Below are 13,480 nucleotides of genomic sequence, written 5' to 3' on the forward strand. Positions count from 1 at the left end.
GAGGTCCCACCCACCCTCATCCGTTTCGTGATTTGTGGTGCCTGTATGCCTCATAAGCTTTGTACTTGGCTGTAGTCTTTGGCTAATCCAATTATGCCACTTTGTAATAGCTGAAACAGAGCATATTGGCAGAGTGTGCAGCCAGGGAGAAGGTGTTGGTGTTCATCATCGAGTGCCTTTGACGTGCATGATGTGCTGCATTTTTGGCTAGGTAGAAAGTGATTTGTCTGTAACAGATGTTTCTTCCTTGTGTTCAGGTTCTGATCTTGTTTAAGTCCAAAAAGTGATAGAGCAAATCTGTACTACAAATCTGAAGTACTACAGTGCATCTGTGAATGCTTTCCCCCTGGTGATGGAACATATGGAAATAATGCTTCTCTTGATTTAGATAAGCAATTGCCTTTCCTGTAGAACCATCCACAGTTAGTAGGAGTAGAAGCAGGCACGTAATGTAATAGATCTTACAATCTGTCTTTTCTAACGCTCCGTAAGCCTATGCAGAAACAAATGGAATGGAAAGCTGTGTTAAATGTGAGGTTAGTAATTGCTAATAGTTTGTCGTTTTTAATCTGTACAAGACAGTTGTAAAAACAAAGCATTTAAAAAAAAAAAAAAGCACTGAAGGGAAGAATGCACAGAGTATGTAGCAGAATGGTTGCTGTGCCTTTCTCAGATGTGCTTTTAAAACTCGCTCAACTCCTTTGTTTTTTCAGCAGCCCGAGAAAAGTGGAGCAGTGTCCCAGGCCAGCCTTTGCTGAGGATTCTCCTAGGAGTGGAAGGGCTGGCTCTTGTCTGGTGTTGATGTTGGGACTCTTGCGTGTTGCTCAGGTTCTTTTCCCAGCCCTGTTTCCAGATCGTGTTATAGACTGCTGTTAGAGAAGCCTTCCTTGTGGGGATACATGTTTCTACTAGTAGCTGTTGTAGCAGGGATGAGATAGCAGGCAGACTTCTTCTTTATTTTTAACTTTGAATTAATTTACTTCCTTCAGCTGCGAATTCTAAAGCTGACTATAAATGATGAAACTCTCCTATTATTCAGCCTTGTTTCTTGCAATTCAGTCCGTTACTCTTGTTTTTATGAACTAGAGGAAAAAAAAACATTAAGTCGTCTGACTTGTTAAACAAAATTTCATTTAAATACCACAAGCCTGTGAGCCTAGCTGCTGTAAATCCTTTTCGCTTGTTCTTTGATTTCTTCTCTTATCTGCTTTTGCTCATAGATTGCCAAGAGCCATTTTCTTTGCCATAGGTATCGCTTTATACTATGGGGTTTTAATAACTATTTTTACTACTTGCTGTGTGCTCTGCTCTTTCATTATCAAATAATTTTAAAATAAAAATGTGTTTTTTAACAGAAGCTCTTCCAGGTGTAGGTTTTTCTCCTCCCGTTGGATGCAAGCTCTTTAGTGTTGCTGTAGGGATTCTGTAATTGGATGTCTGAGACTGTTTCAAAAATTAAGATACTTTAAAGTGTACTAGACTTTAAAATCCTGGATGTTTTAGCAGTGACTGAGTTTCAGAGTTGGTTTTACAGTGATGTTAACATTTGTGCCATCCTGTTCCATCGCACCAGCCGAGCATATTCATGCCCTTTATAGGGGCTCCCTCTAGTGAGCTGTTCTGAAAGTCCTTTTTCCTCTTGGTTCCGAAGAACTTAATGGATTTTTTTTTTTTTTTTCCAAGCGCAGATTTGTTGACTAAATCTAATACGTTTTTCTGCATATGTGTGTGAGGTGTCAGGGTCCTTCTCCTTTGATGTGAGCTAGCTGTGGTGGGTGTCCTGGTTTCGGCTGTTTAGTGACCATTGACTTTGCTTTTTGATAGGAGCTACAGTAATCTTGTTCACAATACTAAAGTTTTGTTTTTTTTTTTAAAAAAAAGCTGTCTCTATTTTTGCTTTATTTCTGTATTTGATATTTTTCAGTATATTGCCAGATTTCCCTAGCAGATGTTGTTTCTTGATTTATTTTTTTTCCTGTCAAAATCACCCCAGAGAAGGGATGGATAAGATCTGAGTTAAGGCTAGTTAGGCAGAGGAGGAAAGTTTGCGAATTATTTAGGTCAGAAAACTGGCAGAGAGGCTGAGTAGGCACTTGGGAAAAAATTCACAACTTAGTCTTGTGAACTGCTTTCATGTTGGGCGTTTCCTTTAGGGTTCTGTTAGATCCTCACCTGCTTGTGAATATGCAGATTTTTGGTGTGCGTGTGGGGCTGCTTTACACCTCAGTGCCTCACTTTGCAAATTTAATTTCATTTCTTTCGAATGAATAGACTTGAATTGACTGTAGTTATGCCTACAGTCATTTTACAGTAGAGTTTCTATTGTGCTGTGAGTGGGATTTAGAAAGGCATTTCAAAAGTTTGTGAATATTCCATTTACCCTCCTTCTAATGGTTTTCTTTGTGCCAATTAATTCTTTGAATTCATCTGAACCTGAAAGCTCTAAATGGTTGTGAAATCTACCTGTATGGGAGATCCTTGCTTTGCTGATGCTTTGAGCCCAAGGTCTTGAATTAATTAGGGCCCTTTTATTTCAGAGGCAAGGCTGGCATTAACTGGTCCTGGGAAGTCATCATGGATGAAGACTCTGGGATTGCACTGTCTCAGAAATTGGATAGCCAGACTTTACATGAACATACCTTGTAAAATTCACATTAAACAAAACAAAAAAGGTTTATTTGCTTTTGACATTCACACATAATTGTAATGAAATACCTGAAATGTTAATGTGCTTAAACTGCAGTTTGAGTCTATTCATAATACTATTGTGAACACAACATACATAACTGTTTGCACAAATTTTGAGATTAAGGAAGAAAAATGAACAACAAAATTCACTGTGTAAGAGTTGGGGGGGGGGGGGGGGAATCAAGGTGGCCAAACCAGTGCTGATTATCACTGCTTTGTGAGAGTTCATTATGAGTTTCTATTTTTTTTTTTAGGAGTGTCTCCCAGTAAAAGCCTCTAGTTTAACTTTTTCAATGGAGGTGGGCGTAGGGTAGAGATGGGGGCAGAGTCTTAATCCAGAGGGAAGGAAAGTCCCAGAAATGGTCTCCCCGGGGGAATACAAGCATAAAAACCCCGAAAAAGCAGAAGCTATTGCTCATACTTAAGACTGCCACAGTCTTATTTCAACAGCTATTTTAGTGTTTTACTAACCATGGCTTATTTAAAACCAGTGATCTGAAGGCATACAGGCTTCTTGCGCAGGTGCTCACTACGTGTTTGGTTTGACTTGTGAGCCAGGAGAGCTGCGGTGATGAGAGAGATGGGACCAGTTCTTCCAGCAGGGAGGGAGCCTTCCTTCCTAGGCAGTCTTCATTGCCCAGCTGGGTGATCTTAAACATGTTCTAGTGCCTCTTAAATTTTACAGTAGCTATCCTGGCATTCCTCTGGAGGTACTTCAGAAAATTCACTCTCTCTTATTCTGCTTGCTTCTTTGTCCTGAAAGCTTCATATTCACAGCCACAGACCAAGCAAAATATTTTCTTGTCTTGGAGTCTGTCATGCCCCTATTAAAAACTGAGATGGACTTTGTCATAGCCTTGATGCAGTTTGGGTTCAGTTGGTGTGGTTTTTTGGGGGGTGGAGGTTTTTTTTGGTTTTGTGTTTTTGTTTTTTGTGGTGCGTTGTATTTTGGTTTTTTTTTAGGAATGGGGTATATCTGAATTTTCCTAGCTTTCCAATTGTTCTGCCTCTAAGGTGCATTCTGGACAACCAATGTGGAAACAGACTCGAAAGTTTGATTTGCTTGGCAAGCAGGCGTTCTTATCTCTAAAAACTTAAGCCTTTGAGTCTAGGGACTCAACTCTTGTTTTGTATCTCATGTTGAAGACTAGGTTACATAGCAACCACTTCAGAGGATTTATTTCTTGAGGATGTATGTAAAACTGTTTCATTAATGAGAGCAAGAAATATTCTCATTACACTACAAGTGCAAGGTAACTCTGTCACTGCTAGGATTTTTATTAATGCGCTAGTATGTACCCATGGTGTGCATCCTTTGCAAAATATGCAATGCCCTGGAATTGTCCTTGCTGAGTTACGGTACCATGAATTACAGGATAATACCTACACCATTTGAGTTCCTTGGGCATATTTGAGGCTTACGATACTTACTCACGTATCTGAGATTTATCATTACCTTGGAAAGAGACTTTGAAGTAAATGAGTGCAGTTTTTTTTAATCTGAGAAGCAGACAAAAATGTGTGTGGTGAAGGAAGAGATGGGAGACAAAGGTGGGAAGCGAGTTATTTGCAATGGCCAGGAATGACTTCACTGTTCCTGCCAAGATGACTAAATGGATTACAGAAGAAAATATCCCACATCAAATATCAATTTTGACTTTGTTAGGAGACATTGTCTGCCAGCCTCACAGATCTAACAGATGGCAAAAGAAAAAGTTGTGTCTCCTACAACTATTTGTATGATATTGGGATTACTTTTGTAGTCAGCAGCGTATTAGTAGACTTTGTTGAGTGTCTTTGCGAACAAGACTAGGCTCTCCATGACTTCCATTAGTGTTGAGCATCCTTCTGTAAAAACCAGAACGAAATAAACTAAGTGCAAGCTCAAATCCTCTGTTAAATCAGACTTTTATTGAAAGAAATTAGGGTAATCTATGAAAGATGTACAAAGCAGCATATGCTTTTACTGCTGAACCACATTAAAGACAGCGGTCATCGGGTCTCTTCCAAGAACTGTGGGGCAGGTAAGGGACTTGCTGAAGAGGGCATGGTAGATCATACAGGAGTGGTGTGGGGTTTTTGTTTGTTTGTTTTTTTTTTTTCTCATGAATCAGTGAATTTACTGATGCTTTTCCGTGGGGAAGGAGTCTCAGGAGAACCACACTCAAATACACTCAGTATTTGCAGAGGGTGAGAACTAGAGGCAAACTTGTGAAGGCTGTGGAGGATAGAAAATTGGGAGGTAGTGCCAGTGTGGGCAACATTGTGTTGTGTGGCACCTTACGGATGATGCAGAAATTAGTGATAGTAAGAATTAGCTTTTTTTTTTTTTTTTTATTGTGTGGTATCTGTTGACTTTATGGCTCTTCCTGGTGGATATTTTTTTTGTTATTTGTTTTTGTATTGTATTGGCACAAATACTGTAGTATCCAAACTGTACTTTCTATTTAAATTTAAATGGTTTTAGTTCGGAGAATTCAGTATGTTTGATTTGATGTTAACTAGTGTTGCAGTAACTCGGGCAGAAGGTGGAGGGGGAGGATGGTGGTGTGCGTTTTAAATTTGGCAGAGCTCCAGTAGGATGCTCACTGGGGAGAGGTGGGGGAAACAACTGTCCTACTTGCTGGCAGAATGCAGTTAATGTGAAAGCAGATAATAAATCAGACTTTGTAAATCGGTCACAGAGGCTGATTTTTATTTTAATACAACTCTAATAGCTCACTGCAATGGTTATCTTCTGTGGGAAAATGGATGAACAGTATAACTTTAAGTTAGAGTGATACAAGGTTCTTATTATGATAATAAAAACTTGATACCTTTCCACAGAAACAGTCTGCTTTGGTTAAGACACTGAGGGTGCTCTGGTGGTGATGGAATAGTTGCTTTAGGAGACCAATACAGAAATTGGGCTCCTGAATACACACACTTGAATACAAGACTACCTTTATGCTAATGTACGTCATAGTGGCAACATATCTTTGGCTAGAGGTGGCACGGATTTTGCACTAGGCTCGTGATAGCTGATCTAAAGTAGAATTGAATGAGACTAGTTATTTTGGAGTGGTTGAGATAAACGATGATTTCTGATACCAGTCGTTTGTGCTGAAGTTAGAAGAGCAAGATCTAAAACAAATGCAACTTTCTTATTTCTACTTATGGTTGCTTGTAATGCTGATAAATTTGAGCAGGTATACTCAAGTTGGTGGAAATTGATTAAAATGAAGGTTGATATAAAAACTAAATTTGTTTAGACTGCTTCTACCTTCTAACTAAATCTTCCCTTGAGTTTTTTTTACTTACAAATAAATTTCACTTGTTCTGAAGATCGGGAACTGTTTCACACTTAAATTGTCACTTCAGCAATTCAGTTCTATTTCTGGCCAATATGTGAACTCAAGCCTCTTGAGACACTTGGCTTGTGTCAGAAAGAATTAATTTTAAAAAATAATAATAAAAAACCAGTTAAGCAATCTTTCCTTCTCTCCTTAGTTCTTCGCTAATGATGCGGATGCCTAACAATGCAAGACTAGGTTAAGCTTTTGGCCAGTATCTGTTTGTAGAAGTGTTGAGGTAACTGAACTGTTGTATAGATGGAGTATGATACAAACGAAGTGAATTGGTGACGCAAAAATTAAGGGCTTACCAGAATAAGGGACCTATTATGACACTGTTTAGTAACAAATCTTATGAAAGCTAATGTATATAGTGTCCTCACCCCGCTTTCTAGTTGAGCGATTTAAGTTGGCAAAGCTCCAAGTTTTAAGTTTTCTGATGCTTTCGTTCAGGTTTTTCTTCTCCACGCTACCTGCTGCCAGGGCTAGTTCTGAATGTTGGGACTGTTAGCAAACGGTGTGCTCGTGTGTTGTTGTACGCATTTGGAATAATCCTGAGTTGGATAAATTATTGCTTCAGTAGGAGGATTATCTTAACTGTTTCTTGATTTTTTTTTTTTTTTTAATTGTAATTTGAACCCTTGTGGTTGCCAAACAAAATTTATTTGATGGATCTAGCTCCAAAAAATGTGTATATTTATACAGTTTTTTAATCACCTGGTATGTGGGCAAGGAATCAATGCTTCATAGTAGCTTGTATTTGAAAACAAATAAAAAGCAAGTAGTGTGATTTTAGGGAAATGCAGGTATCTTTGTGGGTTACCGGTGCCCTCTCGAGGCGAAACTGAAAGATGCAGCAAAAGCGTAACTGGAACTGCTGATACCTGCTCTGGACTTGTAAATAGTCATCTCCGGCCCACGTTTGTAATCCGGTTTTACTGCTTTCTTGGTTTGTAGGTGAAAACACTAAAGAAGATCTGCAAGGGAAGAAAAGCCTGAGCGAGAAAGTTTCTCTCTATAGAGGTGACATTACACTGCTTGAGGTTGATGCCATCGTTAATGCTGGTAGGTGGTTAAATGTTTTACATTGTTATGTCTTGAATATCCTTCATAGCGCAATGTTACAAGTTTGAACTTTGAAAAGTTGCATAAAATTTGCATGTTGTGTGGAAACCTGTTGGAAACTACGTATTTTTTCCCAATTTCTCTATATTGCATCTGTTCATCCTGTGTGTCTTTACTGTGACAAGGATTACTGCGAAACTTTTATTGAAGTGGTCACCAAGAAAAAAGTAATAATCTTATACCCATCTTTTGACTTGAGTAGCTGAGATTTTCACACTTGATATTGTGAAGGCTGAACTTTGATACTAAGCTACTGTAGTACATTCCAGTCTGTTTTTATAAATCGAGCCATTTGTGGGCTAGGTAATGTGAAAACCTTAACAATAAGGTGATAGGAAAACTGAATTTCTGTTTTAAGTGGCTTGAATATTTGCTTTTTTGTAAGGAGATTGTATCTTTCAAATTTTTGGTTGTGACCTACAGAGTTCTAAATAGAATCATAGAATAGTTTGGGATGAAAGGGATCTTTAAAGGTCCTCTAGTCCAACCCCCCTGCAATGGGCAGGGACATCTTCAACCAGATCAGGTTGCTCAGAGCCCCGTCCAGCCTGACCTTGAATGTTTCCAGGGATGGGTTTAGTTTTAGTACCTCTTGCTTAGTGACTGCATCTCCGTGTACGCAACTGAGGTGAAGAACTGCGTGTAGCATCCTCTTGTGACAAAGGCGGAGGGGGGGAAATGACTATGCAATTAATTTCTTTGTGCACTGGGTTATAATAAGCTGATTTGGCTGGTTGGGAAAGACTATGGGAAGGTTTCCTCCTACACACACGTCCTAGCCAAATCTTGCCTGCACTCCCCACCCTGAAAAGAATATGGTTTGTGTGTCTTGAGGTGGAAATTTTTTTTCCCTTGGTATTTGGCTGGCATTGTCCTTTGTTTTTAGGAGTATTCTTTCATTTTCAGGAACTAATTTTTGGTGGTATTAATTTTTTGGAAGGAAACATACTGCAGTATCTTCTGTGTGATGGAGTAAAGTGCAGAGATTCCCAACGTTGTATTGGCCAAAATCGGTATGTTGGCTTACCACACTAAAAAGCTGTGTGGAGATACTGGCTCACGTCTGTAAAGAGTACAGACATGTTTGCTCACACAGCATGGAAGTTAGTAAACAGATTCTCTTGGATTGTTTGATGTTGTTTCTCTCTGCCTAACTCCCCACTTTACAGTGGAGACATGCTACTGGGTTTTGTGGAGTACAGGTAGAATCCTTAGTTATCTCAAAATGCATTTTTGCACTCTAGAAAGTAATGAGGATGGTATTTCCATGCAAAAATTTTTAATCTTCTAGCTTACTGATGCACAGAAGCCTTTCCAAATTACAGACAAACAATACAGTAGCATCCATGTAGTAACACGATCCTCTCCTCACTGTGTTGGCAAAGCCTCTGAAGCTTTAATATTTTAATTTTTTTCCCCCTGATTCTTTCAAGATGGCATTTCCAGTAGTGCTCTTGCTGACTTCCTTACTTTGTTACTCTACAGTAAGTCAATATTAGCATACTTCTCTCGATTTATATTTAGATTCTCTGTGTTCATAGGTCTCCCTTGAATTACAGGCTCGAACTGGTTGCAGATTAGCTTCAGAATGGGAATACTTTGCTCTTCTTGATTTAGAGGGTTTTTCTCCCTTTCTCTTGAAATGTCCAAAAACCTATATCCCAGGCTGCCGATGACATTATCTACCTGCAAACTTACTTGCTATCCTGGTAAGGAATGCATCTGAGTAGAAATAAAAAATAGAACCCAATTAAAATCAACACATATTAATATGTAATTTTGAGGAAAGGATTAAAGACCACTCGAAACTACACAGTAAAACTGAGGTTGAAAGACCTAAAGAGGGACATAGACTCTTGAAGTATCTAGAATGCTATTGGCAAAAAGAAAGAGGGTGTTTCTACTGATGTCTTCTGTAAGTTAAAGAGGAGTTGGATTTGTTCTTAATGAGAGATTCAGATTAGATGTTGGCAAAACTACTTATTGGAAGGGTCAGCGATACTCCACAGTATCAGGCCGATGTGCAGCAGCAGTCCTAGGTCAGGACATTGGTACGGGTCGTTTTTTGAGATTCTTCTAGCCCTTTTCTTCTGTAATCTTTTATGGTTCCTAAAGTGCATAATATATTAACTATTATGAATTGTTAATATGCTTAGATTAAAATACTAACCTATAGTTACCTTGAAAAATCAAATACTCTTTATATGTCAATGCAGTAATTAAATTTTAAGTGTAAGCCTTTGATTTGTTCATGGTTTCAGTGTTACTTTTTTTTTTCTTTTGAAGTTAAACCTTTTAAACTTATTGTGGAGGATAGCTGGAAAGCTAAATGAGGAGGATGTTTTGGTTCAAGCTCTATATTTATGCAAAAAAAGCCAGTTGCTGCACACGGGTGTTTTTTTTTTTTTTTTTTTTTAATTTTAATTAAAACAAAAAAGTTTCAGTGAAATTGTAGTGTCTCTTGGATAGCATCTAAAAAGATGTTTCTGCACTCTATGATGCTTTTGCAAAGAACTCCTCCATTGTTTTTTCCTTCTGCAATTAAAATTACCCAAGCGTCAAAGAGACAAAGCAAAAAATAGTCGTGTCCTGTTTCTCCTTTGGAAAGCTCAATCTTGCAGACATTCTTATGGTGTAACTAATGCAATCCCCACAGTACCAGCTTCTGTCCGTAAGTTGAATAAAATGCAGCCTGTCAAACATGGAATAGGAGACAGACTTTTTAGAGGTAAACCTGTGCAAGTTCTGTTCGTACTTGAAGCCTTCTGGCTATCCCGAATGTTAATGACTGACACCCTCCCTAACGCATGGCATGCCACTGGCAGGGGGAAGGAGGGAAGAGACTCTCTTGAGACTTGCTCTCTGAATTTAGGAATTCCATTAACTACCTCCTGTAATAAATCGTTTAACATACAGAAAGTCAGATACAAAGTTTGACTTCTAATTCACATCAACTAACACAAACAACAAAATATGCCTTCAGTAAAGGGAATAGAATGGCAAATTGTGGGGCCGTAGAAGGGTGCCAGGTGGTTCAGATTGTCTCCAGATTTGGATATAAACACATTAGCAAAAAAATGTGTATTTTCTAATACCTTCCTGTGAGGGGTAAATGAGACACAAATGGATTTACTTGATTAAACAGGGGCGTGAGAATATGTGCAGTAACTTGCCTGCAGCGCTGACTTTATGCTGTGATGCCCTCCTTTGGGTATCCAGATAACAGCGTGACTCTTCGGAGTATGGCCAGGTTTATTTCTGAGCTATACTATACAAACACTTCTGTTAAATTTAGTAGCTTACCTTATGCTCTGAATTCTGTTTCCCCTTTGACATTCTCACGTATAAATGAGACAGTTAAAGTGATAACTGGATTTCTTTGGTTAGGTTAACAAAGGTGTTAATGGTGATCTTATGTAGCTAAATACCAGGATATCACTGCTGAGCACTGCTACAAAAGGATCCCGTTTTCTCCTAGAGTTTAACAGACAAACTGAATGTTACTTACTTTCCAAAAATGGTTTACCAATATTTTATACTCAAAGAGGACAGCTGTGGCAACAGTGGAAGTAGAAGTTTGTGTCTTTGCTCATTGTCAAAACAACCGTATCAAAACAGCCACTTTGAAAGAACTTGTGATCAGAGTGAGGATCTATTTTCTGGCTTCTGAAGAGAGGGAGCGTTAACCTGAGATGCAGCGTGATGGAGAAGGTAGCTGAAAAAGGGAGCCGATGTGCCATTTTGCTAAAATCTGTGTCAATTATCTACCCCTGTAAATGTGTTATCCTTCCAGAATGGCTCCCTAAAACTTCCTTGCTACTGACTGCATTGCAGGCAGGTATTAGTTTAAAGGTATTAGTTTAACTTGATGTTTTGCCTAAGGTGTCCTGTTACGTTAATTCCCCCCCCCCCCTTTTTTTTTTTAAGGATTCAGATAAGATTTGTACAAAAATCTTATTTTTACTCCTATATCCTTTTCTGCTCTTTCGGTATTGTGCTCTAAGAACGTGAACAGGCTGTCCCTGAGGCATGTACTTACTGCGTAAATCCACGATAACTGGCCATTTTAACAAAATAAACATTCCTGGATGTCACTTCATCCTGATGCCAAAAATGCTTCAAGCACCTGGAAGCCAGATAACAGCAGTTAGCTGACTTCCAAATAGCCCATGGGAACTGAGCTCCATGGGTGTGGGTGTGTTTAGGGGAGGGAGAGGGAGGTTTTTTAGTGCCTCTGCCCCTTTCCCTTCAGCTCTTAATACGTGTTTTATTCATACTGCAGGCATTTCCTGATAGAAGGCATTTCTGTGGACCAAATGGGCTATGTGAGAAAAATAGTTTCAGATAATACTGGAATACCAAAGCCACAAAATGTGTAATAGCACTCTTACCGCCTCGCCAGCTCCCTCTTCCTTAATGTTTTTGAGCTGCTTTCTCCAAGGTATGATACGGATTTAGGGAGCAAGTCTTTCCGCTGGCAGTTAATTTAGCAGCAGTCCAAAATTAGTGGCGTATGTCCTGAGTTGTGACTCTTCTGAGTCTGCTTGTCTGCTGCCTCTGCTTATTTAAAGCCCGGATGGTATGACACGATGGTCTCATGGCTTAGGTGGGTCTGATGTAGTAACATTGGTCTTGACTGAAGTTTTCAGGGCCTATTGGAAAAACAAAAAGGATTAGTCCACCAGTCAGGGAGCTTATTCTGCGCACTTTTAGGCTTCTTCAAGTATGTTGTTTTTATAGAACAGCCAGTCCCAAATACAGAAATAATCAGTAAAAGCCTCAGTAAGGCTTGAAAAATAAATTGTGCAATATTTATAGTATCAGCTAAGCAGTAAATACTAAATTTCCTCTGCATTTGTAATAAATATAGGGAAAAATGTCGCTATTTATATCATATGCAGTAACTTTTAAATCTGAAGTAGATGAAGGAGTTGCGTTTTTGGAGAGGGTGTGATATGTATGTCTATGTACCTGATACACCTTAAGCAGCAGTTCATCACTACTGACCTCAGGTATTCATTCACTTCTTACCTGTTACTAAACCTTACTGGCCCAGTCCTAAGATAAGGCGGCATGTACTAATGTGCTTGTGAGTGAGGTTTTTACTAGGAGCAAGATTGAGGGGAAGCGATATGGGGGGGGGGGGGGGGAAGGATTATCCTTATTTTTATTTGATTGAGGGGAAGAGGTTGACTTGCAGAACATTAGAAGCAATGTTATTTCTTCTTAGCTTTGAAAAATATCCTTGGGTATCTGCACAAAAGTATGGTACTGAAAACAAACCTTTAATTTATAGGAAAAAGGAAGGTAATCAGTTCTATTCAAGTAGATAATTCTGGTAATAAGTCTATAGTGTTTCTGGTAATAAGTCTATAGTGTTGCTTCTAAATTAGCAATTAGGTGGTTGCTACAGTTATAGCAACTGGGTGGCTCCCTTTAAACTGTACTTGAACACTGGAATCATCTCTAGTCCTCCCAAATTTGGGGAGAGACTCACTTCTTAAAGGGAATATTTTTCCCATATGAGAAAACAAATGGGAAGTAAAGTCTTACTCTGATAAATAGTGAAAAGAGTTAGTGAAGAAAATAAACAAACTTTTTATGTCCCTTTTTTACTAACCTCTGATGCTGGAATTGAGTTACCAAACCTCATACTGTTCAAGAAGAGGTTTCCTCTACAGGAAAGCATCTACATATCTGCAGTGAGTCGCTTCAGCTGGGGAGGCTGGTTTGGCAGACGGACGCTGCACAGGTTTCTTGGCTTCCTTGGCACATTGTGCAGGGCCAGCCCAGCGAGGGTATGCAGAGGGGAGGATCTCTTAGTTGCTGTAAGAGGCAAGGGTGTTTTCAGGGGGTGAATTACATCTGAGTCTGTTTAACAAATTTGTAAGAGTTTGAAACCCTTGTCCTGCTGTACATCCCTGTCCCGGTACTGGAATTGGGAAATGTTTGGTTTCGCATACACCGTGTTTACTTTGCTTGTGGCAGGACCAGTTTCAACTGGAGCCTCTGCATGACTCGATGTAAAGGATGAAATAGCCATTTTCATATTAAGTCTCAACTTTCCCTAATGAAATATGCCTTTCCTCCCTCAGGCTTCTGACTTCACAACCATGTTTAAGTATTTTAGTGTTAACAGCAAGATCTTTCTCCAGTTTTTCTTAGCCAGAGATAGCAACAGATTTTCTTCTGGACTCTTCTTTTCCTGGCCTTGACCTTGAAGTATAATCTGATTGTTTAATTTTGAGGCATCCCATTTTTCTCAAGTCCAAAATTACACATCAAGGTAGAAGTACCATGTATTGAAACTGGGAACTGAATATATTATCAGTGAA

At 39.1% G+C, this 13,480-nt stretch overlaps 1 protein-coding gene across 3 annotated transcripts in view; it reads left to right on the forward strand.

Annotated features, from left to right (window-relative positions):
• Window positions 1–13,480, forward strand: part of MACROD2 (mono-ADP ribosylhydrolase 2) — an 893,688-nt gene that overhangs the window by 17,355 nt on the left and 862,853 nt on the right. For all 3 annotated transcript variants that reach the window (XM_087774714.1, XM_087774715.1, XM_087774713.1), the window contains exon 3: window positions 6,978–7,085. In XM_087774714.1, the coding sequence (XP_087630840.1) occupies window positions 6,978–7,085 (108 nt within the window). The remainder of the gene's footprint in view (window positions 1–6,977; window positions 7,086–13,480) is intronic.

Source organism: Nipponia nippon, unplaced genomic scaffold (assembly GCF_047370975.1).
Source record: "Nipponia nippon isolate SJK-2023a ecotype South Korea unplaced genomic scaffold, ASM4737097v1 scaffold_4, whole genome shotgun sequence".
In the NCBI taxonomy this organism is placed as follows: domain Eukaryota; kingdom Metazoa; phylum Chordata; class Aves; order Pelecaniformes; family Threskiornithidae; genus Nipponia; species Nipponia nippon.